Source organism: Astatotilapia calliptera, chromosome 10 (genome assembly GCF_900246225.1).
Source record: "Astatotilapia calliptera chromosome 10, fAstCal1.2, whole genome shotgun sequence".
In the NCBI taxonomy this organism is placed as follows: domain Eukaryota; kingdom Metazoa; phylum Chordata; class Actinopteri; order Cichliformes; family Cichlidae; genus Astatotilapia; species Astatotilapia calliptera.
Window position 1 is genome coordinate 32,777,782 of NC_039311.1, and position 25,196 is coordinate 32,802,977.

At 48.8% G+C, this 25,196-nt stretch overlaps 1 protein-coding gene across 5 annotated transcripts; it reads right to left on the reverse strand.

The window, feature by feature from the left end:
- Positions 1-2,677: 2,677 nt before the first annotated feature.
- On the reverse strand, positions 2,678-24,882 carry nup98 (nucleoporin 98 and 96 precursor). Of its 5 annotated transcripts, none has more exons than XM_026181550.1 (36): positions 24,678-24,882; positions 24,033-24,234; positions 22,062-22,170; positions 21,631-21,726; positions 21,140-21,325; positions 20,786-20,928; positions 20,577-20,684; positions 20,309-20,489; positions 20,056-20,222; positions 18,482-18,619; positions 17,407-17,539; positions 17,229-17,321; positions 16,972-17,109; positions 16,683-16,816; positions 13,681-13,868; positions 13,480-13,596; positions 13,145-13,337; positions 12,695-12,794; positions 12,493-12,606; positions 12,240-12,378; positions 11,220-11,397; positions 10,852-11,007; positions 9,080-9,319; positions 8,635-8,767; positions 8,287-8,534; positions 7,892-8,076; positions 7,373-7,635; positions 7,030-7,299; positions 6,749-6,906; positions 6,274-6,414; positions 5,957-6,093; positions 5,661-5,882; positions 5,161-5,402; positions 4,735-4,889; positions 4,161-4,272; positions 2,678-3,956 (listed from the first exon to the last, which is right to left on the reverse strand). In XM_026181550.1, the coding sequence occupies exons 3-36, from the start codon at positions 22,138-22,140 to the stop codon at positions 3,760-3,762; spliced, it is 5,484 nt and encodes a 1,827-aa protein (XP_026037335.1). In that variant the 5' UTR covers positions 22,141-22,170; positions 24,033-24,234; positions 24,678-24,882; the 3' UTR covers positions 2,678-3,759. The 5 variants fall into 5 exon arrangements, with proteins under 5 accessions (XP_026037335.1, XP_026037334.1, XP_026037331.1 ...); XM_026181549.1 differs by having other exon boundaries at positions 16,972-17,106; positions 17,407-17,542; XM_026181546.1 differs by having other exon boundaries at positions 17,407-17,542.
- Between the last annotated feature and the right edge of the window lie 314 nt (positions 24,883-25,196).

Sequence of the window (25,196 nt, forward strand, 5' to 3'; positions counted from 1 at the left end):
GAGCAAAGATGTGGAATATTCTTGAATGGCCAAGTCAATCAGCTGATCTTAACCCAACTCAGAATTTCACTTGAAGACTAAACTTCAGACAGAAAGGCCCACAAACAAACAGCAACTGAGAGCTGCTGCAGTAACACTGGCAGAGCATGAACAAAGAGGAAACCCAGGATACGGTGATGAGTTCAAGACTTCAGGCTGTCATCAGGTTTTCCACCAAGTATGAGAAACGAACATTTTATTGTCAGTTATTTAATTTGTCCAAATACTTTTGAGTCCCTGAAATTAAGAGATTGTGTTAAAAATATTTTTGGACCCGACTGTGATAACCATCAATTATTCAGGTTATATTTTCTTTTCACTGCCCATTTTATTACCCTGCACATGAGCTTGTGTTTTCATTTGTTTGGCTGTTCAACCAGTGAATACACTCTCGTATAAACCTTAAAGAGGTCAGCTTTAGAGCCCTCCTCATTCCAATATTCTTACCTGGGAGGACCTTTTTAAAATTGCAGGAATACATTTTCATGCTTTAATATTTAAACAAACTAGTCCGAGTGCCAGTTTAGCTCAGTGTGAGCATGTGAGTGTTTACCACAGAGGTTGAATGCAGCCATCTGGGTTGGATTCAAACCTGCAGCCCTTTGCCGTCGGCTCCTTGCAGTCGTATCTGGTAAAAGGCAAAAACTGCCCCAAAAGATAAACCAGATTAGTTTGATATGATACAGGATGTCCTCATAATCACTGTGTAAGGCTTTAACTTGAACGCCGATTTTGATCAGTTTTGTGTTATAAAGTGTGAATGATGCCAGTCTGGTGACGACGGCGTCATGTTTTCAGATTAATCGAGCACAGTAAGGTGAATGTGGCTGGACGACAGATTTAACGTTCAAACCATGAACAGCTCAAAAGTCAGACTGGGTCCAAACCAGAACCCTGACCCCTGCCTCTGTAAACCGCAGCAGCTGCTGAGATCTGACTGCTGCTGGTTTAACTGCTGACTGTTTGATATTAAATTCATTCACAAAGTGCTCGATTGGTTTTCCACTCAAACGTCATTCTGGTTTAAATGTCTGACAGACACCAGAAACCCAAATGTGCCGTTTATTCAAACTGCCATGATCTGCCAGCTCATCTTTAAGCTTTGTGATGGTGGTTTGTTCAGGTTGCGCTTGTTGGACCACTGGAGCCCAAAAGGAAGAAGACCGGTTCCAGCGATCCAGCCCCAGAAGCAACTCCAGCTGCTGAAACTTCAAAGGTAGCGGCTGAAAGTCACTGTATGGAACTGAACCAGCCTCAACAACACTGACTAACACACTGCCTGTGATAAATATTAAACATACAGCTTCTTATCTTTGTGCAGGTTCAGAGCGGACAGATCCACAGCGGGAGAATTGAAATCAAATCTGTCTCCGCCATCACTAAAAACACCGCTCGGGTTAAGGTGGAGGTGAAGGAGGAGCAGGAGTTCTACGTGTCAACTCAAAAACTGGCAGAGATCCTCGGCTTGGACATGAAGGACGGGGTTGAAGGCAGAATCAGTCGTGCCATGCCAATCTCAGCCGAGGCTAAAATGCGAGACAATCAGATTATAGATATTGTAAAAGTTCAAAAGTTTTAAAAATAACTTGTTTGTACATGCTTCCTGTGTGAAACAATAAAGCTGGTTTAATCTGAAGTTTGAAGAATAACCCCACAAACCAGAGGTGCCATCACATGACCAACCACAGACCGTAATCCCAGCAGACATGATTCAGACAGAACCAGCTGCAGTCCAACTCCAAAAACATGGTATGGTTGGAGGCGGCTCCAGCTTCAGAAGTGCTCAGACGACCACTGTCAGCTCCACGTACGTGCACTGGTTTTATCAGACGAGCACCTTTATGGCGTCTATGTAAATTATACATCATTGTCAGGAACTTCAGCAGTTCAGCACATGATGGTCCTCTGGCTTTAAAAAGAAATGAGCCTGTGGAGGCAGCTTAGCTTAGCTCAGCAGCATTATCGAGGTGAGGGTAAATCCTTACTTCCTGGGACTGTGGGGAGTCTTTGTGGTTTTGGGGGTTGTGGAAAGTCCATGGTTGGTTAGAGGTACAACTTCCAGAAATACTGCGCAGTTTACTAATGAGGCTAGAGTTCTGGGCCTGTCACGCCCCGTCACTTTACTCAACACAGTGAAATGTTAGTCTTCTAAAGTCCTGGTAGCTCCACACATGACATTCACCACCGCAGGTCCTCAAAACTGTGGTTTGAACCAGTGACCTCGACGCTCCTCAAACTTTGGGTTCTGCCGTTCACCCGGATGCAACTTTGACTTGAAGCACTCAAATAAAACGCTGATGACAGAAACCGAGTGTCCTGACACAGACCGAATAAAGAACGAGTGGTGTGTCCTCCCACCGAGGATGTCAGTCTGACACTCATGAGTGAGATGAACAGGCTGAATATTCTCAGTGAGGTCAAGCTGGAGCTCTGGCACAGATTAAACCACCTGTGCAGATGAAGCAGCTTCACTCATGACCCCGTGTGTCTGCTGGTTTGTTTTTAAGCTAGCTTTGTTAGCACGTTTATTCCCAGCTAGCTTTAGTTGATCCCGAGCTCAAAAAACAATAATGTGAAACAACCTGTTTATTTCTACTTGACTTTATTAAAAATATCAAACATGAGGAAAACAAGCAGACACACACACTGCAGCATCGCTGAGTGAACGACAGTTTCAAACAGTCCAACCGATTTCACTTTGAAAAACAAAAACCCCAAAACATCGTTGGCGTTCATCTACAACAGAAAAATAAATGAGTAAGCAGAGTTTCACTTCCAAAGACTTTGCATCCGATCTGATAATAATCGAGGGATAAAAACGACCTGATGTTCCCGTTTGATTTCCAAAAATATACAATATTTATATAATTACAGCGAAACCTCGGGCCGGCGGCTCGCTTTGGGAGGAAACTCTTGACTTTAAAGCTGCGACACTAACGATCTGAGTTACATCCACACAGAAACACACCTACAAAAATAGAGCGTCAACATTTTACACATCCACCGCCGCCTGCTCTGTGATCACACACAGACAGCCGCTTGTAAACCCACCGAGGGGGAAACACCACGTCGACCCGCTCTCTGAAGGTCAGAGGTCAAACGAGTCGAGTCCAACACAAAGAGGAGGAGACTGCTGTCAGCGGGGAGCGTTTCTGGAAGTTAAAGATTGAGCTTTGTTTACTCTGAACTGCTCACGTTTCTTCCCCCGGTTTCCTGTTTATTAATATTTACTCGTCGGCTTTAAGTCAGCAGGTTTGAGTCGGATCAAATGATCCTGATGTTTCAGGAGAAGCTAATGAAAGAATGGAAAAGAACAAATACCCTGAACGATTAAACTGAAGGTGTTTGATGGGAAAAATCATCTCCAGCCTCAGCCTGAGGCTCCTGCAGAGGAACGTCAGCGGTGGAGCGGCCTCTGGTGGGCGGGTCAAACCTGCAGCAGCCCTTCATCACGTCTGAGCTCGTTTTATTTCATTGAAGATAAAGTGAGGAAGAATAAATTCTGATGATCACTCAGGAAGTATTTGAACCTTTTTTCTCTGACTGCTTCCTTGATGTCGCTGCAAATCTCGTGTCACTTCCTGTTTGGTTTTAAATCTGAGCACAAGCTAAAAGACTGACAGACGTGAGGTTAAAGGTCACACACTGCTCGCCTCATCTTTTATGGTGTCAGTTTCGAGGCGTTTGAGCAGCCGAAGCTTCTCGTCCCGCTCTGCGCTCTCATTGGCTGACGATGAGCTGTCGCAGGTACGACTGCGTGAGGCCTCGCAGCTCCTCCAGCGTGTAGTCCTCGGGCATCGGCAGGCGGCTGATGTGCGGCGCCAGCTGGGCGAGCGGGATGCTGAGGGAGTCGGCCGTATCGCCCTGCTGCAGGCTCAGCACCGCACGCAGGATGTTCGCCACGCGCTTCGCCATTTCTGCAGAAAGGGAGGGGACCAGGGGGCGGGGCTTTGTTAGATCACCTGATGTAGCTGCGGAAGCTGTTCAGACTTTAAACTGCTCGTTTCTGTTAGAGAGGTGTGCGTGTGTCAGCTACTGCGCGCCTGGACAGTTTCAGTCACACACTCCTCCCCTCCATCTGACATCAGCCAATCAGGACAAAGATGCAGTTGTTCTCTTACCTGATTGGGCGAGGCGGTCTTTAGCGGTGCGGCAGGGCAGGAGCTCGATCCTGCTGCAGAGAGACGTCACATCGGTGTAGAGACGCTCCAGCTCGTAGCCGGCGTTTTCCATCTGACAGCGAGGACGGAAACACGAGATCAAACTCGGCGTGAGGACGAAACAGTTACAAAAACACGTGAAGACTTTACAGCATTTTACAACATTTCACAGCATTTTACAGCCCTGCTTTCAGATTTACTCCAGATCCTCCAAACACTGTTGGATGAAACCACGGCGTGCTGCGTGAAGCAGAGACTCGATGCTGCTCGTGTTCATCGCTCTAATGCAGACGACCAGAAATGAGCTCGAGCTGCGATCACATCGCCTCGTGTGAACGCCGCACACGCCAGAGATGTGAGGAAAAGAAAAACCTGAGCTGAAAACGTGTTTCTGTAACTACTGCATCACTACTTTTACACTTACAGTAAGTTTGTGCTTCTACTTCAATAAGTATCATAATGAAGTACTTTTACTTTGAAAGAACAGTCGCCCTCATCGAGCTGAGCATCAGAAACACTCAGAGGTGTTTGGTACCTGCTGGATGTGCTGCAGAGTCTTTATGACTCTGATGTAGTCGAGGTAAACCCCCCCTGCTGTGTCCCAGTCCTGGATGGTGGCGCAGTGCTCGGGGAGCGCCAGACCCTCCAGGAACTCCAGGAGGTAGTCGTGGTTATCGTTGATGATGCAGTCTGAGAGGGGGAGAGAGAGCGAGATTCAGCAAACTGATCTCACACATGAAACATAGCGTGATGTGTGGACTCGAGCGCCTCAGCTTTTTAGACTTTGATGAATGAAAAAAAAAAACGCAGCACTTGTTGGCTCATCGTGTTTTTTAACCAACTTTAATTCTCTCTAATGTAACCATGTAATGATGCTAATTATTCAGATCAGAGGAGCCTGCAGTTTTTGACTCTTCTGCAGGACGTGGTTCAGACCGCGTGTGCAAACAGGCGGGTCTACCTGAGGCCAGGTGCTGGATCAGCAGGCGGTGGCACTGGTTCCAGTATCGGGCTCTGTACAGGTGCAGGGCCTGCTGGTGTCTGTCGCCGTCGCGGTGAGCTCGGGTGGCCTTGGCCTCGTGGATCCACTGCTCCGGGATCAGCAGCTGCTCGGTCAGGAAGCGCTCCCTGCGGACCGAGTCCTCCGTCTCCTGCAGGGGGCAGTGCAGCGCCAGCATCTCCCTCACAGCTCGCTCCCTCTGACTGAAGACGCAGAGAAGAAGATCAGACAGGAAACAACGAGCTGAGATCTAAAGTGAGGACGGCCTTCAGAACAAAGCGGGCCGGAGCGCAACGACCACGTTCAACTCGACTGTTACTGAAGATCACCGAGCCAACACGCCTACAGCTGAGAGCCGTCAGCTGTTTCCATGAGACTCGAGGATTCAAAGCTCCGAGTCGTAAAGCAACCTGAGCCCTGTTTGGCTCAGAGCCAAGCTGCTGGCGGCGCGGTGAACGTACGCGTGCTCGGGGATGTGCAGCAGGATGAAGACGGCCATGTGCCACAGGCCGGCGCTCTCCAGCTGCGCGGCGTAGCTGGCGTGGAGGAGGCCCTGCCGTGGGGCGCTCAGGTGGGTGTAGTGCAGCGCCTGCAGGACGCCCCACAGGTGCCAGCTCAGGCGGTAGTCAAGGCGCTCCCAGGTGACGGCGAGAGGCTCCAGCAGCTGCTGCAGGCCGTAGTGTCTGCAGGGCGACAGGAGAAGCGTTAGAGTAGCGCTCTGCACGTTTTACCCAACCAGCGGCTGAAGCCTGGTTACCTGTCGCTGTAGAGTTTGAGCAGGTGGAAGCAGAGGTCGTACAGCGGCCGTTTGGACGCCTCCTCCAGATCTGGCTGCTCCGCCTCCAGGTATGGAGGCAGGGGTGCACAGGCGTACTTCCCCGCCTCACACAAGCCCTGCAGGACAGAAACAACGATCACCGATCAGCACGAACACAAGCAGGTCACTAGCTACACCCGTCACGCCGCACACGCCGCCCTCTGCTGAACACAGTGAAACGAAGCTTTACGAGTGTAAATGTAACCTGAACGCTCGACAGTCAGAAATGAAGTCAAAGAAAATCAGCGGCGGCTCACCTGAAAGGCGGCTTCGTATCTGGCGAGGGCGTCGGCCACAGAGGCAGTCGGGGGCAGCATGAACCAGAGGTGGACGGCCACGCAGCGCTTCCAGTCCAGCTCGGCGCACACGTTCACCAAAGAGTCGGTGGACTGCCACACCTGCACAGAACACCGTCAGCATCCAACCACAGCTGAAGACTGAGTGGAGGTTATGCAGATCTCTGCAGGCAGGAGCCCTGACATCAGCTTTATGATTTACAAGCATTATTAACATGGATGCAACGACTGAAGTCACTGAACAATAACCACGAGAGAAGCTCGTGAAAATATTTCTTGTTTTACACGCTGTTGATTCTTTCCTGGTAGACGTGATGCGCCAAAACCAGCAGAAGGTGGCACTAATTCAGGTCGTTAGCTGACGACCTCTAACACCACAGAAGAAGATACTGCATGTGTGACATTAGCTTTATAGACTCTGGTCATGGCGTCATACCGGTTTCCCGGCGAGCAGAGCGAAGATGCGGAGTCGCTCCTCGGGCAGGTAGCAGTCGGTCTGCATGCGGTGCCAATCGGCGAGCTGAAGGGCGAGAAGGTCCCTGCAGTACTGCGAGCCCACGGCCTGAGACAGCAGCAGGGACAGACGGTGGTCTCCTGGACGGACAAACAGTTCAGTCTGAGGTTTCATTACAGACTGGAAAACGTGTCGCCGTGTCTACTGAGCGCCACATTCAACACTCATCGCTGCTACTTCCTGTTTGAGCGAGTGAACCTCACCTTCCTTCTGGGCGAGTCGGCACGCCTCGCTGATGCGGTTTCCCGTCAGGTAGCTGAAAACCGCGTCGACATGGCGATCTTTCCCGGCCAAAGCCACCTCCTCCTCCACCCTGTGGGAGGCACCGCGGGACAGCCAGGCCGAGAAGCTCCGCCTCCTCTCCAGCTGCTGCTCGTACTCGCTGAGCACCTCGGCCTCCTGATCCGAGGGGCCCAGCCGGCCCCACAGCGCCGCACACAGAGTCCAGACCTCGGCCCAGTACCCCAGCAGCGCTGCAGCAGAGAGAGCGTTTAAACCGGCGCCAACACCAACGCGTCATCTTTCGGCTGTGATGTCATCACTTACGCTCAGTGTCGCCTCGTCTGTCTTTCAGCTCGGCGATCCACTCGGCATACTCGTGCAGCGCCACCACGCCGGGCTGTGGTCGCACCGCAGGGCAAGCGGAGCTGTCGGGGACCTCCACGATGCTGTGCTTCAGGCAGATCTCCAGGGGGCGCTGCAGCACCGCCTGGCTCGCTTCATCTTCCTCTTCTTCAATGGTTTTCCCTCTGGGAGGCTCCAGACCCACCACCTGCTCCACCACTACCTTGTAGGGGCTTTCTGTGAGTCTGCAGAACCAAATCAAGCAGTTTAATGGAGCTGATCTGTGGAGGGCGCGCCCCTCCTCCTCGCCGGCGAGGAGGAGGGGCGCGCCGTGGAAGTAAAACCATTTAAGATCGACGGCACATTACATCAAGGTGAACCGTACAGGCAGATGAAAATGTGCCTGTACGGTTCACCTCACATAATGGAGCCATGTTGTCATGGTAACTATAGACGCAGCCTGGCTGATGTGTTGGCGTGCGGCGTGTTCGTGGCTCTTACGGTTTGCTCCTGGCAGGTTTCGGCAGGAAGCTGAAGTCAGTCTTTGCCGTCAGTTCTTGGTGCTCGAACTGCTTGGACGTTGGCGAGCTCAGCCGGCTGCCGCAGTGTGCGAGCGTCCAGCCGGGACCCCACCCGACCCGGAAGGAGCGCACGGCGAACAGCCCGGTGTCCATGAGTAAACCTCCCTGAAAAACAGCGGCCCGACTTTGAGCTTAGGGGGAGAACTTGTCTCCTCTCGGAGAACCTGCCGTTCACATGAAGATGATGCTTTACAGACTCTGACCTCTGACCTCTAAACTGGATTTCTAAGCGTTAACAGGACTCAGTGACACGTGACCGTCACTTTGAGCACTCGAGGTGTTTTCAGAGGAAACGCCGACCTCCTGAGCACCAACCTTCCCGTGAGTGATCGACTCTTTGAGGGGGACGGGGCCGCCGAGCCGCCGAACGCCAACCGTCCTAAATGAAGGCTCCGGAGTCCGGGAGGGCAGCGTGAAGGGGGACGGGCCAGGCCCCGCCCACTGCAGAGAGCGGGGGGCTTCAACGCTGGCTGGAGACGGCCGTGATGGAGGAAGGAGAGGGCGGGGAGAGTCTGACAGCTGAGAGAGGCCCGAGGTGAATCGAGCCTGAAGGAGACCGCCGACTGCAGAGAGACAGAAGTTTGATTACGTCGCCGCCATTTTTACTGAAGCCTGTTAACAGACTGATGAGAAACATCGTGTGAGGGAGCGAGCGTTTCATACCAGAGGGTCGGCCCTGAGCGGCCGGCAGGACGAGGCGAGGAGACGAGACGTCCGTGGAAACCTTCATCGCCGCGTGATCGTGGAACATGTCGCTGTCATCGTCGTCCTCAGCAAACAGAGACGCCTTCATGATCTGAAGACGAGACAATTTTACTGAACAGACAAACGGCAGAGTGAAGTAAAAGGCTCTGGTTGCCTCGGTAACCCCCTGATGCATCCTCACGTCTCTGAAACATGTTTAAACATGTTTGCTAAAGGAGGTCAGAGCGGATCGCCACGTGACTCCAAAACCATTTCCTGCCAGTCACACATTCATGGACTGCATTCATATAACATTATGTATGATAATGTTATAATACATTATTCACCATTTGGTCTTTAAAATAAAAAAAAAAAACAACAGGCCCTGTGATGCACTTCCTGTGGGCGGAGCTCATAGCTGTACCTGGAGCGTGTGTGGGTTGATCCCCAGTGTAGAGGCTATGTGGCCGGATGCAGATACGCCGTCGAGCTCTGAGGAGGCCAGACCGCCGAGCTTGGAGATCGTCGTGTCCGTCTCGCACGGCAGCAGGTCACAGTCTTCCTCTCCTCCCAGCATGCTCTCTGTCGGGAAGCTCTGGGTGATGTCAGCCATGTCGCTGTCGAGCTCGATGGCGCCGCCCTGGTGCTCCATGATGGCGATGGCCTAAAGGCAAACAGACATGGCAGTGATTTTGCTGTTTCTCAGAGTTTTCATATTCAGAGTTTACAGAGCGTGCTCTTTATAGACGATGTGGGCGGAGTTCAGAGATCGTGCCACCTGATGGCCCCGCCTCTATGTGTTACCTGTGGTTTTGTTACTTTAACACACCTTCATGTCGGATCCTGGACAAAACGTTTGAACGTCTCTTCTTGTGCCGTGTTCGGTCGTGTTCCAACCTCAGACGTTCAGATGAGTAAAAATAAAACCATCTCTGAATCGAGCCGAGCGCTCACCGACAAACAGCCCAAAAAACATTTTTGTCAAACCAGGCGGGAATAAAACAGGCGGGTTCTCCTCTTTATCAGCCAATCAGAGCTGAGCTTCTCTCTGGAGTAACGACCATCTTCACACAAAGTTTACAGACCAAAGTTCAAATGTCTTCATTAACTTTATTTGTTTTCATTCATTTCAACGAGGAAATGTTACATTTTGTCACAAATTAAATCAGGTTTCTATAAAAATCTCCCTCATGATATAAACTGAGTTTGTTTACAAAGATCAAACAGTCTGTCAGCGTCTAAACATCACAAGAACACAAAACAGCAAAACGTTTGCGTAGATGAGTGAGAGGCGATTGGACGCCCGGGCGCTGCCACAAAGAAAACTGACAACTTTAAATCCTCCGAAGAACTCTGACCCTGAAACGCCCCTTTTTTTTTTTTTCTTCTACTTCACGGCTTCTGGTTGTAAGGCTGACCCGACCTTTCACCTCGCGACCCTCTCACAGGTGATAAGCCTGTCGTCTGTTTCTGACTCTCGGAGAATCGAGCGCCTGCGATCTTTAGTTCTGGAAACCTCTCGGACTAGCGCAGCGCTCGCCGAACATGAAGAGATGTGTCTGTTCTTGTTTCTCAGTTTATTGGTAAAAGAAAAAAGTGAGTTTTTTGCTTTGAATATAAATATTTTGGATTCTGTCTCGACATTCTTCGCCCTTCTGTCATCGTTAACGCTGAACTTCCTTCGTTAATCCTGTAAAACTCCTGAATGCGTCTCGTTATTCTCAGACTTCATTACAGCAGCTCAAAGTCGGCTCCTTATTGAGTGCTCTGTTCCTGACCTTTGACCTTTATGTCACACAACTCCTTCACTCATAAACGTCTGACAGTAAAAGGATTTAAAGCGTCACACGCTCGCAGCGGCGCCGTGGAGCCAGTTCTGCCTTTGTCCAACATTTCCCAAATGATTAATATGCGAGATCAGGGTCATGTGTAATCTGCATCCACGAATCAGTGGTGACTTTCTAGAGCCACTGGTGGAACTGGTTCCACATCAGGCAGAGCGCTGACGCTGCACAGCTGCTCCGAGTGAAAATGATCAAAATCAAAAAGTTTCAAACTTTAAAAAGAAAAAACAAAAGACAGAAAACGTCTGGTTAAAATCGACCTGCAAGCACACCATTGGGTGAAGCGCTCCTTTAATCAGTGGCATCAGTGAGGAGGAGGAGGGTGAGTGTGGGAGGGCGCGGGCTGCTCTACCTGAGCCTGTGGCGCCACCTGCTGCTGAGAGGGGGGAAGCTGTTGCTGCTGCAGCCGGGAGGGAGGGAGCGTCTTCAGCTTCTTGGCTTCGGCTTTCGGCGGGACGTCCTCGTCTTCGTCCGAGTCCTGCAGGCCGTACTTGGAGAAGTGCGCCACCTGAGGAATAAAGAGGGGGAGGAGTCAAATACACCTGAGAACCACGCAAACAGAAGTGACTCCATCATTTTTATCTAAGTGTTGTGGATCTGAACCTGCTGAAAACATTCAAACATCAACGAACGTAAACGAGGACGGTGCTGACGTTCATCAGATCAACAGGTGTCGCTCCACAGCAGCGGGCAGCGAGCGTGCTTTAATCTGAAACTGACCTCGAACACCCAGGACCCGGTCTCAGGGCGGTACTCCAGGAAGCGAGCTCCCTGCTTGCGCGACGCCTTCTCCAGCCGGCCCTCGTAGTTCATGTCGCTCAGACGCTCGGGGCTCCTGATCTGGGTGCACGCCGTCTTGTCGTTCGGCCAAACGCCGTCCAGAGTCACCTCCGCGCGCCTGCGAAAACACAGATCCACATCAGGACAGGAAGCAGAGGCAGAACGCCACAGGTTGATTAACCCTGTGGGGTCGAGGGTATGATCGCACGTTTTCGACTACTGTTGAACTGTTCGCTTCCTTTGGTATCATTTTTCATTTTAACATTAACATAAAATCCAAGTAGGAAAAAGTAATATTTACTCTAACAACCACAAACACGTTTAACAAACCATTTTCATGGTTTCGACTTGAAATGCAAACAAGTTCCATAAATCCATTCATCTAAAAATGCAGTTCAAGTGTTTTAACCATTTAAACCTATTTATAGAACAACTCCGTGTTCTGCCACACACGTGATTTGTGCCACTCCATGAAAGCGTCACAGGACAGAAGAGCACATCACTTCCTGTTTCCCACCTGGAGGCAGTGTTTACATCATAATCTGCCTTCGGTGGCTTTTTGGCAGAACGGTGACATTCAGCAGTCGCCTCAGAGTGCGGTGCTGCCGACTGCTTTGTTGTGCACGTCGAAACAATAAGTACACAACAAAACACTAACTACACATTCACACGCTGAACAACACATCTCAAAACTCTGTCCCCTAAACTTCCTCCTCTTCCTAAACAACCAGATGTCACATGTTGCCATATCATTTTGTGATTGGTCGATACGCTAAATTCTTCCACCAATAGGGAAGGGTGGATTTTTCTTCTCGCTGGCCAGCAGCGAGCGCCGTCCTTAGTTTTAGAAAAATGAGGTGAACGAATCCTGTAAGTTAGCTTGTTTTTAAACTGAAATCTTTTTTCCTTTGAGATGTTCGTTTTGGTTTGTAAGGTTTCCCGTCATCTCCTGTCGCTCACCTGTTAAGCCCCTCCCCCTCCAGTGGCTTGCTCTTGTCGTCCGGGTACACGATGACCTCTTTGCGTCTGAAGTGGACGATTTCGTCGAGGTTCAGTCCTGACACGTTCACCTCGCCGGGGAAGAAGATGGAGCCGTAACCTGGAAAAGCAGAGCGGTGAAGAGCGGTGAGACAGCTGTCCAATCAGAGCCAACTTCAGCTCAAACCTGTTAGCGTGCGACTGAAGTATGACATCACACGTGCGCAGGCGGTACCTTTCCTGCCGATGGTGAAGTTCTCCACGGTGCACTCCCCGTTTTCGTCCACCATGTCGGCGAGCTCGTCCATGGAGGGGATGGTGTAATAGCCCACACGATTCAGAACGATGCCTGAAAACAGGAAAGCAAACGCGCGTCTTTTACCGTCCAGCAAAGGAAATGCGGACGGAAGCTGAAATCAGCGAGCACGCTCAGTTACCTGCAGGGTGCGGAGACTGCTGGGACAGCTGCTGCTCCTCCTCTCGCTCCTCCTGCAGAGACTCCTCGCCGAAGGACGCAGACACGTCATCGTTGCTCAGCTGAAAAAACAAAAAGCTCAGAATTAGCCGTGATTCTAGCGTGCTGTGGCCGCCTCGGGCCACTAGGTGGCAGCAAAATGTAAAAGTTCAGAAGCAGTGAAGAAAAGGAGGAGCTGCAAAACGGGATTAATGTTTCTAATTTGTTCAGCTGATGTTCGGGACTCGAACACTGATTTATTTGTGCCGCTGATTCTGCAGCTCAACTTAAATCGGCGGTTAGTTTCGTGTTCGTGGTTAAATCTCACAGCTGCTAGTTCATCGTCCGATATCGTAACTACGTTATTGTGGCGCTCGTTCTCTGCTAGCGACGACACGCTTGGGGAGGCGGTGATGTTTGTTCTGGTTCTGACCTCGAGGCCGTTCCTCGAGCCTTTGTGCATGTTCAGGTCGCTGATGGTGTCCTGCAGGCTGGCGTGGGCGCGGCCCTGTGGGATTGGCTTGGCGATGGGGTTGACGTAGAACTGGGTGACCTCCGGGTCGTCGTCGGCCCGCCTGCCGGGGCCCGCCACCCTCCTCAGCTGCTCCTCTTCCTCCTCCACGTGGCTGCAAATAGGAGAACATGGCGAGGGGAGGAGAGAGAAAGGAAACGTCAAAGTGGCTCACGCCTAAATCAGCGCTGCAGTTTCTACGGTCATGTTACACTTGACTCTCAGAGACGTGACAGCCAATAGGAACGTGGCGAGACCTGTGTCCGTTCTGTGGGTACTCTGACGGCGAGGCAAGGTCGTCGCTCTCCTTGTTCAGAGGACTGCTGTACTGACTGTTGTTCAGGTTCTTCAGCACGAGCTTCTTGATGCTCTTCCTGTGGAGGAAACGGACAGCGTTACCTGTCGGCATGCGCACAGTCATATTTAACTTTGCCGCTGCGTGGCGAGCGGAGGTGTACCTCGGCACGAAGGCTCCGTTGGTGAGCGACGGCTCGTCGTCATCCAGGCCGTCAAAAAGCTGCGACTTGGAGGCTCCGGAAGACGTCAGCGCTTTGGGCCGCACCCTGGTCGCAGGACGCGGAGTCAGCTTGTAGTGAGTGGGCGTGGTCAGAGCCTTCTGAGCCGTCGGATTGGTCGGTTTCAGGCGCTGTCAGAACAAAGAAGAGATGCAGATTTCAATTTACCTCACAGCTTTGTATTACTTTATGTAATAAATTCTACGTTCCCGTCACCTGTGAGGGGCGGAGCCTCCCAATGGTTTGTTTAGACGAGGTACCGACAGCGAGGAAGTGAAACCGCCGTGACGGCAGCAAAAGAAACTAGGGGTGGGCGGTATAAACTAAACAGAGATTTTTACTATACCACAATAACAAGTTGATGGTGTCATCATGGATTATCTCAGTTGTTCTCCTGACTGAAGTTTGGTCCTTTTACAGCATCCTGCCATGCGACTGCATTTGTCCCTGACCATCGGGAACCCTCACGTTAACTTTTATCCAGTGGAAAAAAGTTAGCGTATTTATATTATGCTAACATAGTTGTGTCGCTAGCGGTCACGTAGCACATCATTACATACCAGCTAGCCCAACTTCAGTAACCCTACAAACGTCACTGCTGTTTACTTTTCTGTCTTCATTTATGTTGGAAGTGATAGCAGAGCTGTACGTTTGAATTTTTCATAAATCTCAGTCAGAACATGCTATATCATGCTTAGGTGGAAACTAGCGAGCTAACTTCCTGCTAACTTCTAACTCTGTTAAATGTAATAAATTCGGTTTTCATGGATGCCTGGATGTTACACCTGGTGGAGCAGAACGCTGATCATTTTGTCAAAGATGAAAGAATTTAGACAGTTTTTAACTCTTAGTGATGCTGCAGTGTTCGTTTGACTTTGGGACCAGAAGTAAACGGAGTTTAGGACCCAGATTCCTCAGCGAGGCTCCTGACTACGGTAGCCCTAATGCTCCGACAATCCATCAAGTGGCGCGGCTTCGTAGCTTAGCAAAGTTGTACTAAAACAGTTTGACTGATTGCTGTGCACCATGTACCACATAAAATCGGTTCAAGGTCAGTAAGCACAACCAGAATTCATACATAAGGCACACTGTCGACTTCTGAGAAAATTAAAGGATTTTAAGTGCGCCTTATAGTAGGGCTGTTCATATAACGATGTATATCGGATGACGATATAAAAACAACTATCGTTTCATTTTACGCTGTCGTTTGTTTTGTGGTGTCACAAAATAAACTGTTCACAGCAATATTTTTTCATGGTTCTGATGGTCACTGTAGTGGCTATATTCATTTCTTAAAGTTCTCTCTTTCTCTTATATTTAATATAACCACACTACGGACGGACAAGCGCCTGTTTTTATGCGTTGTCGTTAGCAACAACAACTGTAACAGCATCGCATGTCCGCTTGTTTATGTTCCACATAAACCTTTCACAATAAAGTTCAAGATCCTGTTGAGACTTTTCAAAATAAACTGAATCACGTGAAAGAGGATGCAGAGAGTTTACAGAGGAGAAGCAAAAAAGGGCCGTCAGGTGCTAAAAAATAAACCTTAGACTCAAACGTTAGAACAGCACAGCCCTACCTTATAGTGCAAAAAATATGGTATACAATACAGTTTTATTTATATAGCACATGTAAAAACCTGAAGGCTCACCAAAGTGCTTCACAGTAATACAGAGAAACAACACAAGTCATTTTAAGTACAGATCGGACACTAGCACAGACAGAAGGGAGGCACTAATAGACAGGAAGAGTTAATTAAAATAGGCATCAACTAGGGCTGTGCGATATGACCAAAATCTCATTTCCCGATATAAGACTTCTATCGTCCGATAACGATATAAATCACAAAAATGTAACATTTTCTGTAAATTCTGTGAATCTCGGGCAGCTCGACTTGCCCGAAGTGTTTCCAGCTGGGCGTCGCGTAGCTGGAGTCGAGTGTTTTAACGATGCATGAAACTATACATTTTTAGACAGAAGTTGTAACGGCGCCGTTTTCTTTGTGAGTAATTATTACACGGCGTGCTGGGCGGAAACGCCTGTTCTGCCATCTTCTGTTTCAGTCCGTTATTACTCTTAAATCCTGCTACTTATTCCTGCGTCTTTTGGGATCTTACAAAGCTTCAAACGACGCGTCGACTATTAAATTAATGGTCGACGATTTTGATAGTCAACGATTGGTGGCAGCACTACTCCCACTAATGTTTTTGTTTGATACATCTTTTTCCTCTGCGTTTTTGCCTCCCGTCCACACTGAGGCGTTTTGAAGATGCTCTCCAAAGCGAATACATTTGAAAACGCTGTGTTTGCATTGCAGTGTGGACAGCAAACCCGGAGCCTTCTCGAACATAATGACACATTTTAGTCATATGATGCAGTCATGTGACAAACTAAGACAGCGGAGGGCATTACACAGCAGTTGTTTTGTTTGCTCTCAGTTTTGACGGCCCTGTTAAAGATCAACATCAGTCTGCACGTGTTTCAGAGAGCTTTTCTTCAAATCCTTTAAATTCTCACTCACTTTGCAACTTTGCACTTTTGTGTTACTCGCAGCAACAACTCCACCTCATTCTTAGTCCATTTAAAAACTTTCAAAGAGCCAGAAAGTAAATAAGCGGCAGACAGAAATGAGGCAGGTCGAATCTTCTTACGTTTCACGCATGCGCAACACTGGAACGTCAGCGTTTTTGGCCATTTCGATGTGGACGCACAACTCTGTGAAGACGACTGAAAAGTGTGGAGCGTTTTCAAATGAAAACACAGCTTTCAAATTTGTCTGGGTAAGTGTGGACGTAGCCTACTGTGGGGCAGAAGCTCGAGTTTGGCGGCTTCTTTGCCGTGAAGTTAAAACTGGAAGCAAATCCTCATCTTTGGATCTCGATACAATTTAAAAATAACTTCGTACATGAGCAGCTGGAGCTCATCGGCTACGCCACCCTTACCTCCTCCTTCTTCTTGGGGTCTGAGAGCGGGTTTCTGAAGAGCGGCGAGTCTCCGTATGGTGAGTACGCCAGCACGCTGAGCTGCTGCTGGAGCATGGCCTGCTGGGCAGCCGCTGCATTGGGATCTGTGAGGGCTGGAAATGAGAAGACGTTAACGCTTCACGTGTGCCCGTGGGGACGTGAAACAGTCACATCTTTACCAGCAGCATAAAACAAACATGAACGAACTAAATGATGACGTTTTAACAGCATCAATCTGTCCTCATCTCTAAAACATGTGGCCGCTCACCGACGGGCTGCGTCGCTCCGAATCCCAGGGTGCTCGTTCCACTGTTGAACCCAGTTGTTCCGAACGTTCCCATCGTTCCCAGCGCGGTGCCCAGTTTGTTCTGAGTGTTGCCAAACAGTGTCTGCCCGGGGCCGACTGCTGGACACACGGATGTGGACAAACTGACTGTTTAGTTTTTTTCTGGCTGACTGAGCAGAGGTGAGTGTCCTAGTTAAAGCAACAAGGCAGTTACTGGGTACCGTTGCTGGGTCTGTTACCTGTTCCGAAGCTGGTTCCCAGTCCGGTCCCCAGCGCTCCAGTGGTGGACTTGTTCCCAAACAGTCCTCCTCCAGCAGGGTTTGCACCGAAACCTGCAGCCAGACAATCAAACAGGACGAGCTGAAGAGCCGGAGGCGCAGAAACTTTGACATCGTCACATATTTTCAGCTGACTTACCGAAGGTGGAGGTGTTGGTTCCGGTTCCCAGTGTGAGGGTGGGCTTGTTCCCAAAAAGGCCGGAGGTGGTGCCGAAGGACGGGGCACTGGTGGTGGTGGTGCCGAACCCGGCTGTCTTGTTACCGAATAAACTCTGCTGCAGAAGCCAAAGTCACAGGATACGTAAAGGACCTGAAACTTATCACTCAAACTTAAACTCAGCCTCAGGACTACAAAAGAGCTGCGAGTGCTCAAAGAAGCATCTGCCTGGAAATACACGCGCTTCCCCGCGTGCTCTGGGATATTTGTTCTCGAGTCATTAAAGGCATCCTCCTGAAAACAGGCGCACCCGTTAACTCTGCTTTAACCTCGTGGTTTGGGATGTTTGGCGCTAACAGTGTGGAGGAAGCTAACAGCGAGGGTGCAGGGTAAGACTCTCACACTGAGCTGCAACCCAGCTTTAAACAGATCAGTAAATGATAAGTTATTTTTTTACAGTTTTGTCCTCCTGTCACTTCACTATGAAACACCATAATCGCTGATTTATTTTACAGTTAACAGGTCAGAGTTCACAGATTGTTAATCCACACCAGTAACAGCAGCTCTGCTCATGGATGATGCTTAAACGTGTTGGTTTTTAAAAGACTTGCTAACTTCTGCCAGTAAAGACATTAAAATCTATGTTATTGAGCTTCTATCTTTAGTTGTAAATGTGGTTGAAACTCTGCAGCACACGTCCTGCTGCATTTGATCATCCATCTCTTTCCCTGCTTTCATAGAATAAAGAATAAGTCGTTGCTTCTTTATATCAAACTGTCCTCACAAACAGCAGAGCATACAATCGTAAAACGCACACAGGCCGGACACGAACGAAGCGCCGTGTCCTTCAGACTGAAATCAGACTGTGCTTCACTTCAAACTGTATGGACACAGAGTTGTTTGCCATCACAAACAAGAGTTTGATGAGGAAACATCTGATGAGGGGAGGAGCTGCTGCACGCCGGGGGCGCACACACACACACACACACACACACGCGCGCACACACACACACACACACACACACACACACAATAATGGGTCTGCTCTGATCCCAACCTGAGTGCCGACATTCCCAAATCCAGTGTTGGTTTGGCCGAACAGGCCCGTGGCTGTCCCGAAACCAGTGGCGGTGCTGGTCTGCGCTGAGCCGAACAAGCCGCCCGACTGAGACGCCGCCGTGTTCCCAAACAAACCCTGAAGAAACATCCAAACAACCTCACTGTGACTTCAAACAGCTTCAGAGTCAAGAGAAAACATGCTGCACCGCACCAACGCAGAGGCAGCTGAAAGTCAAACTGAGACGACAGCAGTGTTGGGCAAGTTACTTTGAAAAATTCATTATAGCTACTAGTTACTTCTTCAAAAAAGTAACTGAGTTACAAGATTCTAAAAGTAATTAATTAGTTGTAAAGTAACTATTGTGTTACTTTAAATTAAATAAAAAAACGTTTAACCCTCTGGGGTCCAGGGTATAATCGGCCATTTTTGACTAGTTTTGATGTTTCCTCCACGTTTCACCTTTAAAAACTGTTTACTTTGTTTGGTCTCATCCTTTTCAGCACAGCCTCACGTGTCTGAATTTACAGTCATGTTTTCATTTTGACAGACTGTACTCACACAATTGATCTAACATCAGACAAACATAAGATCCAAGTAGAAAAAGTTATTTTTCTACTGTAACAACCAAACATGTTTATTGATCATATTTCATAACTTAAAATGCAAATATAAATTGTCAGTTTTAAAATCATATCCACACATTTTGCAAACAAAGTTATTTGCAGCCATTTACCTTTGACCTTTTTTTTTTTTTTTTTTAACCATTTCAAACCATTTACAGAACAATCAGCTGTTCTGCATTCAACAAGATGCCACACAAAATGTCATGTTGCCATATCATGTTTTGATTGGTCGACATGGTGCATTTTCCACCAACGGGCTGTTTTTGTTTTGTTTATTTTGCTCATAGGCGGAGCGTGCTCGCTGCGCTGTCCTTAGAGAAATGTGACGAAACTATTGAGGAAAAACACGTTTATCATGACTGTGGTATATATCACCGTGTTGCTTTGTCATCTTGAAGTGGTCATGTGATTGGCTTACCACGACTACCTTATTCTTCCTCAGTCAAACAGCATGTGATTGTTTTGCCCCCTGAGCTCCAGGTGTTGTGCCAAAAAGTGGTTGTCGGGCAGAAAGTGATCGCAGGAGCGCGCAGCTGCTTAAAGCTGCAGCATCCAGATTACTTACAGCTACTTCCCTGCAGCTGATATAAGCTGCTGAACCAGCTGAACACAGCTTCAACCGTCTGTTTCTTGAAAAACAGTAACGCGACTGCGCTGCATTTTCTTGTTAGTAACAGTAACGCTGTTGTAACGATAGAAATAGTAAGTAGTTAGATTACTTGTTACTGAAAAAAGTAACACCATTACTTGTAACACCATTATTCCCATCACTGGACGACAGCGTGTGATTTGGCTGCTAATGAAACTGAATCAAAGTGAAGCCGAGTCTGCTGGCTTCCACCTGCAAGTCTTTACTTTTTGTGGCTGCAGGAGTGAAACTGTGTGAAAATGAGCAGCAATCAAACTCAACCTGATGTGTCAGGAACAGTGAAGCAGAGCTAATCTCACCATGCTGCTGGTGTTGGCCTGTCCTATCGTGTTGGTGTTTCCAAAGGAGAAGCCGGTGCTCTGGGCGGTGGTGGTCGCACCAAAGGGCTTGAAGAGGCTGCCGGCCTGCTGCTGGGTCTGCTGACTGAACAGGCCGCCTGTGGTCGCGCCAAAACTGCCGGTAGTTGCTGAACAGACAGAGACACGCACGTCACTTCACTTGCTGTCATCAACACTTCTTATTGTTTGTGGGCTCTACATCACAGCTACTTACGCCCTCCGAAGGTGCTCTTGTTCTGGCCGAAGGAGAAGCCGGTGTTGGGAGCCGAGGATCCGAAGAGGCCGGTGGTGGCGCTGGGCGTGGCCGTGGCCTGGCCGAAAAGACTGCCGGTTCCCGGGGCCATCGGGTTGGTTGGGCCTTTCCTGCCCGCCTGGTAGTCCTCCAGCCTCAACTCCTGCAGGAAGAGGAAGAAACAACATCGTCAAACAACAAAACTGAGTTTTTAGTGGCTGCGTTTAAGAGCCGCCGAGTGAAAACGGACCTCCAGAGACTTGTTCTCGTACTCCTTCATGGCAGTGATGCACTGGTGCTTCGTATTGATGCTCGTTGTCACGCCCGCCTTCACCATTGTGTCACTTCCTGTCGGAGGCTGAAGAAGGGAAAACAAATTTAACACAGAGCATAAAAACAGTGAGACGTTTAGTGTCTGAGGAGCAGAAAGACGATTAAAGGGGAAGAATAGTCACTCACGTTGAACTTCACGGTCGTTCCCGGCTGCTGAGTGGCGGAGAACCCCGAACCTCCAAACAGGGACGTTGCCCCGCCGAACGGGTTGGAGGTGGTGTTGGTGGAGCCGAAGAGGCCGCCGCTGCTGCTGGTGCTCGTCCCGAAGCCTGAAGAGACAGAGTTCACGTCATTACAGGCCGAACAGATGGAGAGTCGGAGCAGCTGCTTCAAATCCACAACAACGTCATTTTTCTCATATTTACATAAAACTGTAAACATGCTTTTTGTTCTTTAAGGTTTCTGATTTTCTCGTTGTCGTCGCTGCAGGGATTTATCGTTTTTAATGAAAACGAGAGTGAGGGTTTGGAGGGTTCTCACTTCCAAACGAGGTGGCTTGCTTGGCACCGAAAGCATTGTTCTGCTGGGAGAAGAGTCCGCCGGTGGTGCCTGTGCCAGTGTTGCCAAACAGGCTGGTGGAGGTGCCGCTCGCTGCGCCGAAACCGAAGCCGGTGCTGGTGGAGGAAGTTGCCGGCTGGCTGAACGTGCTGGACCCAAAGAGCCCACCTGAAGGAGCAACACGGACAGGTCAGCACTTACGAGCTTTCCTTCTTTAGACACGCCCCTCATGACTAAGCCGCCTCTGAAGGATCATTTTACTGGATTTGTACAGAACAGGCCGAGAGCAGAAAGGAAGCTTTGAACTGACAGTTTCTCTGCAGTCCTGCAGCCCATCACGCATCAACAAAGCAAAACTGAAAAACCACATGACTCCATTGGAGACAGCGCCGAGCTGCGTTCAGATGTTGTTGGAAAATCTCATCTCTGCACACTGAAGCACCACAAACATTGTTGCTGAATGAAACACAAACCTGGTTTATTCTGCGTGGATCCAAACAGTCCTCCAGTGTTTGTCGTCGCCCCGAACGCAGACGTGCCGAAGCCTCCCGCCGCCCCAAAGCCCGTGTCTGGAGAAAAGAGACCAGATGAAGACACGATGATTCATGTCCACCTCTATCAGAGGGAACTACGTTTTTCTATCTGTGAGATATTTAGTCTCTGCGTTATTGCGGGCCCTCGTGTTGCAATGATCAGTCTGCTAATAGTGAAAACATCGACTGTCTCCTGACATTTCACTTCAAACTGAAGCGTAATAAAACTGTCTGTCTGTGTGTGTGTGTGTGTGTAAATCCTAATGATGTGCTGCTCTCATCATTTCTTCCACATTAGTTTGGATATTTGGCATTTCTGACTCGCCCGAGGCATCGAGCTCACGCTCCTGTACAAAAAGAAATTCACTTACTTTGCTGACCGAAGGTGGACGAGGTGCCAAATCCTCCCGCCCCGCCACCGAAGGGAGTCCCAAATGATTTGTTGAACATCTTGCCCTGCTAGCAGGACAGCATAAGTCTCTGTGGACACAAACACCACCGTACAGTTTAGATCAAACGTTTATCTTCAGTCCCGTCGACTAACCGATCGAGGCAGCAGCAGATGTGCAGCTTCTGTTTTCTGCTGCCGTGTTTGTGGATGGTGTCTGATGGAGAGCAACAGCTTCACTTAAACCCACACTGGATCTTTCAGGTTTAGCTTGTATGTCTGTTTGGGGGTGTGGTTTACTGCTGCAGGTAACACACTGAGCGTAGATCATGCCTTAAAGACACTTTAGTGTCCCAGCTGAGGAAAAACCTTCTGAACAGCAGGAGGAAAACTTCTGACGTCACTCAAATTAAATGTTCGGTATCAGCTTCTGCTCTGAGAAACCGCATTTACAAACACAACTTTGGCTTCAGCCTCACATCCACAGAGGACTTTAGAAGAGCCAATGAGCATGACTCATAGTGTCACGTCTTTGGATGGTGGGAGGAGCCGGAACCAGAGGAAATGCGGAGCTCTGTTTTTAACCCAGACGTGACGACAGAGGAGCGTGTCCAACCGTGACACTACACTCTCACTGGTTCAGACCAGAAGCTCCATCCAGCTGTTAAACTGCACAGGCAGCAGCTGTTACAGGCAGAAGAACAGCAGGACGCAGCATTTGCAGTGTTACTCTCTACAACAACACTTACACTCAGCCGCTGCAAGGCTTGGACCAAAAGCTCTACAGCCCTTCAGCAAGTGTTTGTGGGAAGGAATTTAATTACAACAGTACTCACAATCCTGTGATTTAGGCCTGTGACTACAGTGTTACGATGAGAACACAAGGACAACGACTGCTCTCACTCCTGATTAGAAATCACTGCACTTCCTGTTCTAAAGCATCTTTAGTGCAGGTTAAGTGTTCTGGAGCTCTCGATCTCCTCCGAGTACATTTGACACGCGACACATCGGCTCTGATGCGTTTTAGATGAAAAACAAATCTTTGTGTTGGATAATTAACTCTGAGCTCTTTCTACATGTTCGAACATGCAACAGCATTTCTCCTACAGAGACACTGAAAATCACACATTCACTGACTTTTATACCTTTACTCATTCAATATTCGCACCTTGTTTTTACTGTGGTTCATGACCCTCTTACACACAAGAAATGCCAGGTGTTGATTCCAGCTGTGGTTTGTTGTTTTGTTTTATATCATGTTTTTCATTTATTCTCTTTGTCAGGGATGGAAACAGACACATGAGTCAAACCTCTGATCTTCATCTCGCTCCACGAATCCACAGTCAGGAAGCATTTAAGGTGGAATTCTTTAAATGCTTCACGGGTACAAAATGACCCCAGCTGACGGAAACTGCACGCGTTTACCCTTACCCTTGTTTTAATGACTTCTGTGAGCACATTATCACGCTATCGCTTATTTCTCGCCGACCTCGATTCGCCTCCACGTGCGGCTAACCGAGCTGATCCGCCGGTTAGTCACAAACATCCGAAACACAAACGTTAATGTTGGAAAAACTGGGCGGGTTTACAGTAGGTACTATTCCGGCTCCTAACCGGGCGAGTCCGAGCCAGACCAAACCAGCTCCAAACCGCAGGTGAAGTCATGTAGCATTATTTCCGCTCCCGCTAACAACAAGTTAGCTCAGCGAATCTAGCCGACACACACCGAGCTACCAAATAGCCGCGTCGCCCGGTGAAGAGGACGGTGTAAAGGTTTATATTACCCCGTTACAAACTCACCGTTGTCCTGGACGTTTACAGGCGCGCAGTTTAATCGCTGTTACGAGTTACCTGCGTCAAGCTAATGCTAAGCAGCTAGCTAGCTTTGCGGCTAAGTGAACGATAGCAAAACAAAACTAAGACAGACAAAAGAACCGTTTTAAAAGACACTGACCTTTAACACCAATGTGACACCCGCCTCTCTGTTTGCCTTCCGTCCACACTGACCAAGCTACAGAGTCAGAAAGTTCAGCGATGGAAGCGCTTTAGCTCAACATCCACCGCACAGCTTTGTCAACGAGGAGGGAAAACGGCCCCACGCAGCGTCAGCACGCACTTTCATACGTCAAACGTCACGATGACGCTGCAAATAGCGCCTAAAACAAAATCACATGAAAATAATTAAATAGTAATATATCTATATGTATTTAAAAAAACATGAAATCGCAACCTGTCTATATTTATTCAACAATACACAGGAAGTCTGTCCGATCACGAACTCAGCAATGAAGGAGCCACCGATAACGCGTTAAATATGATATTCATATAAATCGGTGGTGCAGCATTGGCTGAAAACGTGCAAGAAAACATTTTGCCACCTCTTTCATGCTGTGCTGAGAAGATTAAAGATCAATACACTTAAAGAAGATCAATACAAATAACTCTGCTTTTGTGTCCGAAGGTCTCAAAGGCAGCCGTCGGCGGTGAAGCAACAGACAGTAACGCGAAGCCTGTTTATGTACGAAAAAAGGAACAGCAACGATATTCTAATGCTATATATACTTTTTATATTTATTTCGGAGGTCTCGGTTTCCCTCACCATCAGTCTGAGGTTCTGAAACTAACAGCAGCATCGCTTTTAGTTGAAAACACTCCAGGTTTAGTGAATATCCTCCTGCAGAAACCTGAAAAAGAACAACATCGGTCTCTGGGGATGAGAGACATGAGGAAAAAGTTTGAAATAGATACTTTTCTTTATTGTCACTCCATTAAACGTGGACAGCCCAAAAGGTTCATCTAGACCAGGGGTCCTCAATCCCAGTCCGCGAGGGCCGGTGTCCTGCAGGTTTTAGATCTCACCCTGGGTCAACACCTGAATCACATGATTAGTTCATTACCAGGCCTCTGGAGAACTTCAAGACACGTTGAGAAGGCAATTTATTCTTTTAAATCAGCTGTGATGAATCAAGGACACACCTAAAACCTGCAGGGACACCGGCCCCCGTGGACTGGGATTGGGGACCCCTGATCTAGACATTTTCAGTGGGAGAAACGTTTCATCATCATCAGTCGACTTCTACAGTCTCAGCTGACTGCAGGTTTCCAACCTTATAAACAA

Excerpts from the sequence above, each read along its gene's own strand:
- nup98 (XM_026181547.1), bottom strand. The coding sequence starts at position 22,140 with ATGTTCAACAAATCATTTGGGACTCCCTTCGGTGGCGGGGCGGGAGGA. Across the intron at positions 20,490-20,576 it reads ACGAGAACAAGTCTCTGGAG|GAGTTGAGGCTGGAGGACTA; the intron begins GTCCGTTTTCAC and ends CTCTTCCTGCAG. Across the intron at positions 12,607-12,694 it reads GCAGTCTCCGCACCCTGCAG|GCATCGTTCTGAATCGTGTG; the intron begins GTAACTGAGCGT and ends TCCTGTTTTCAG.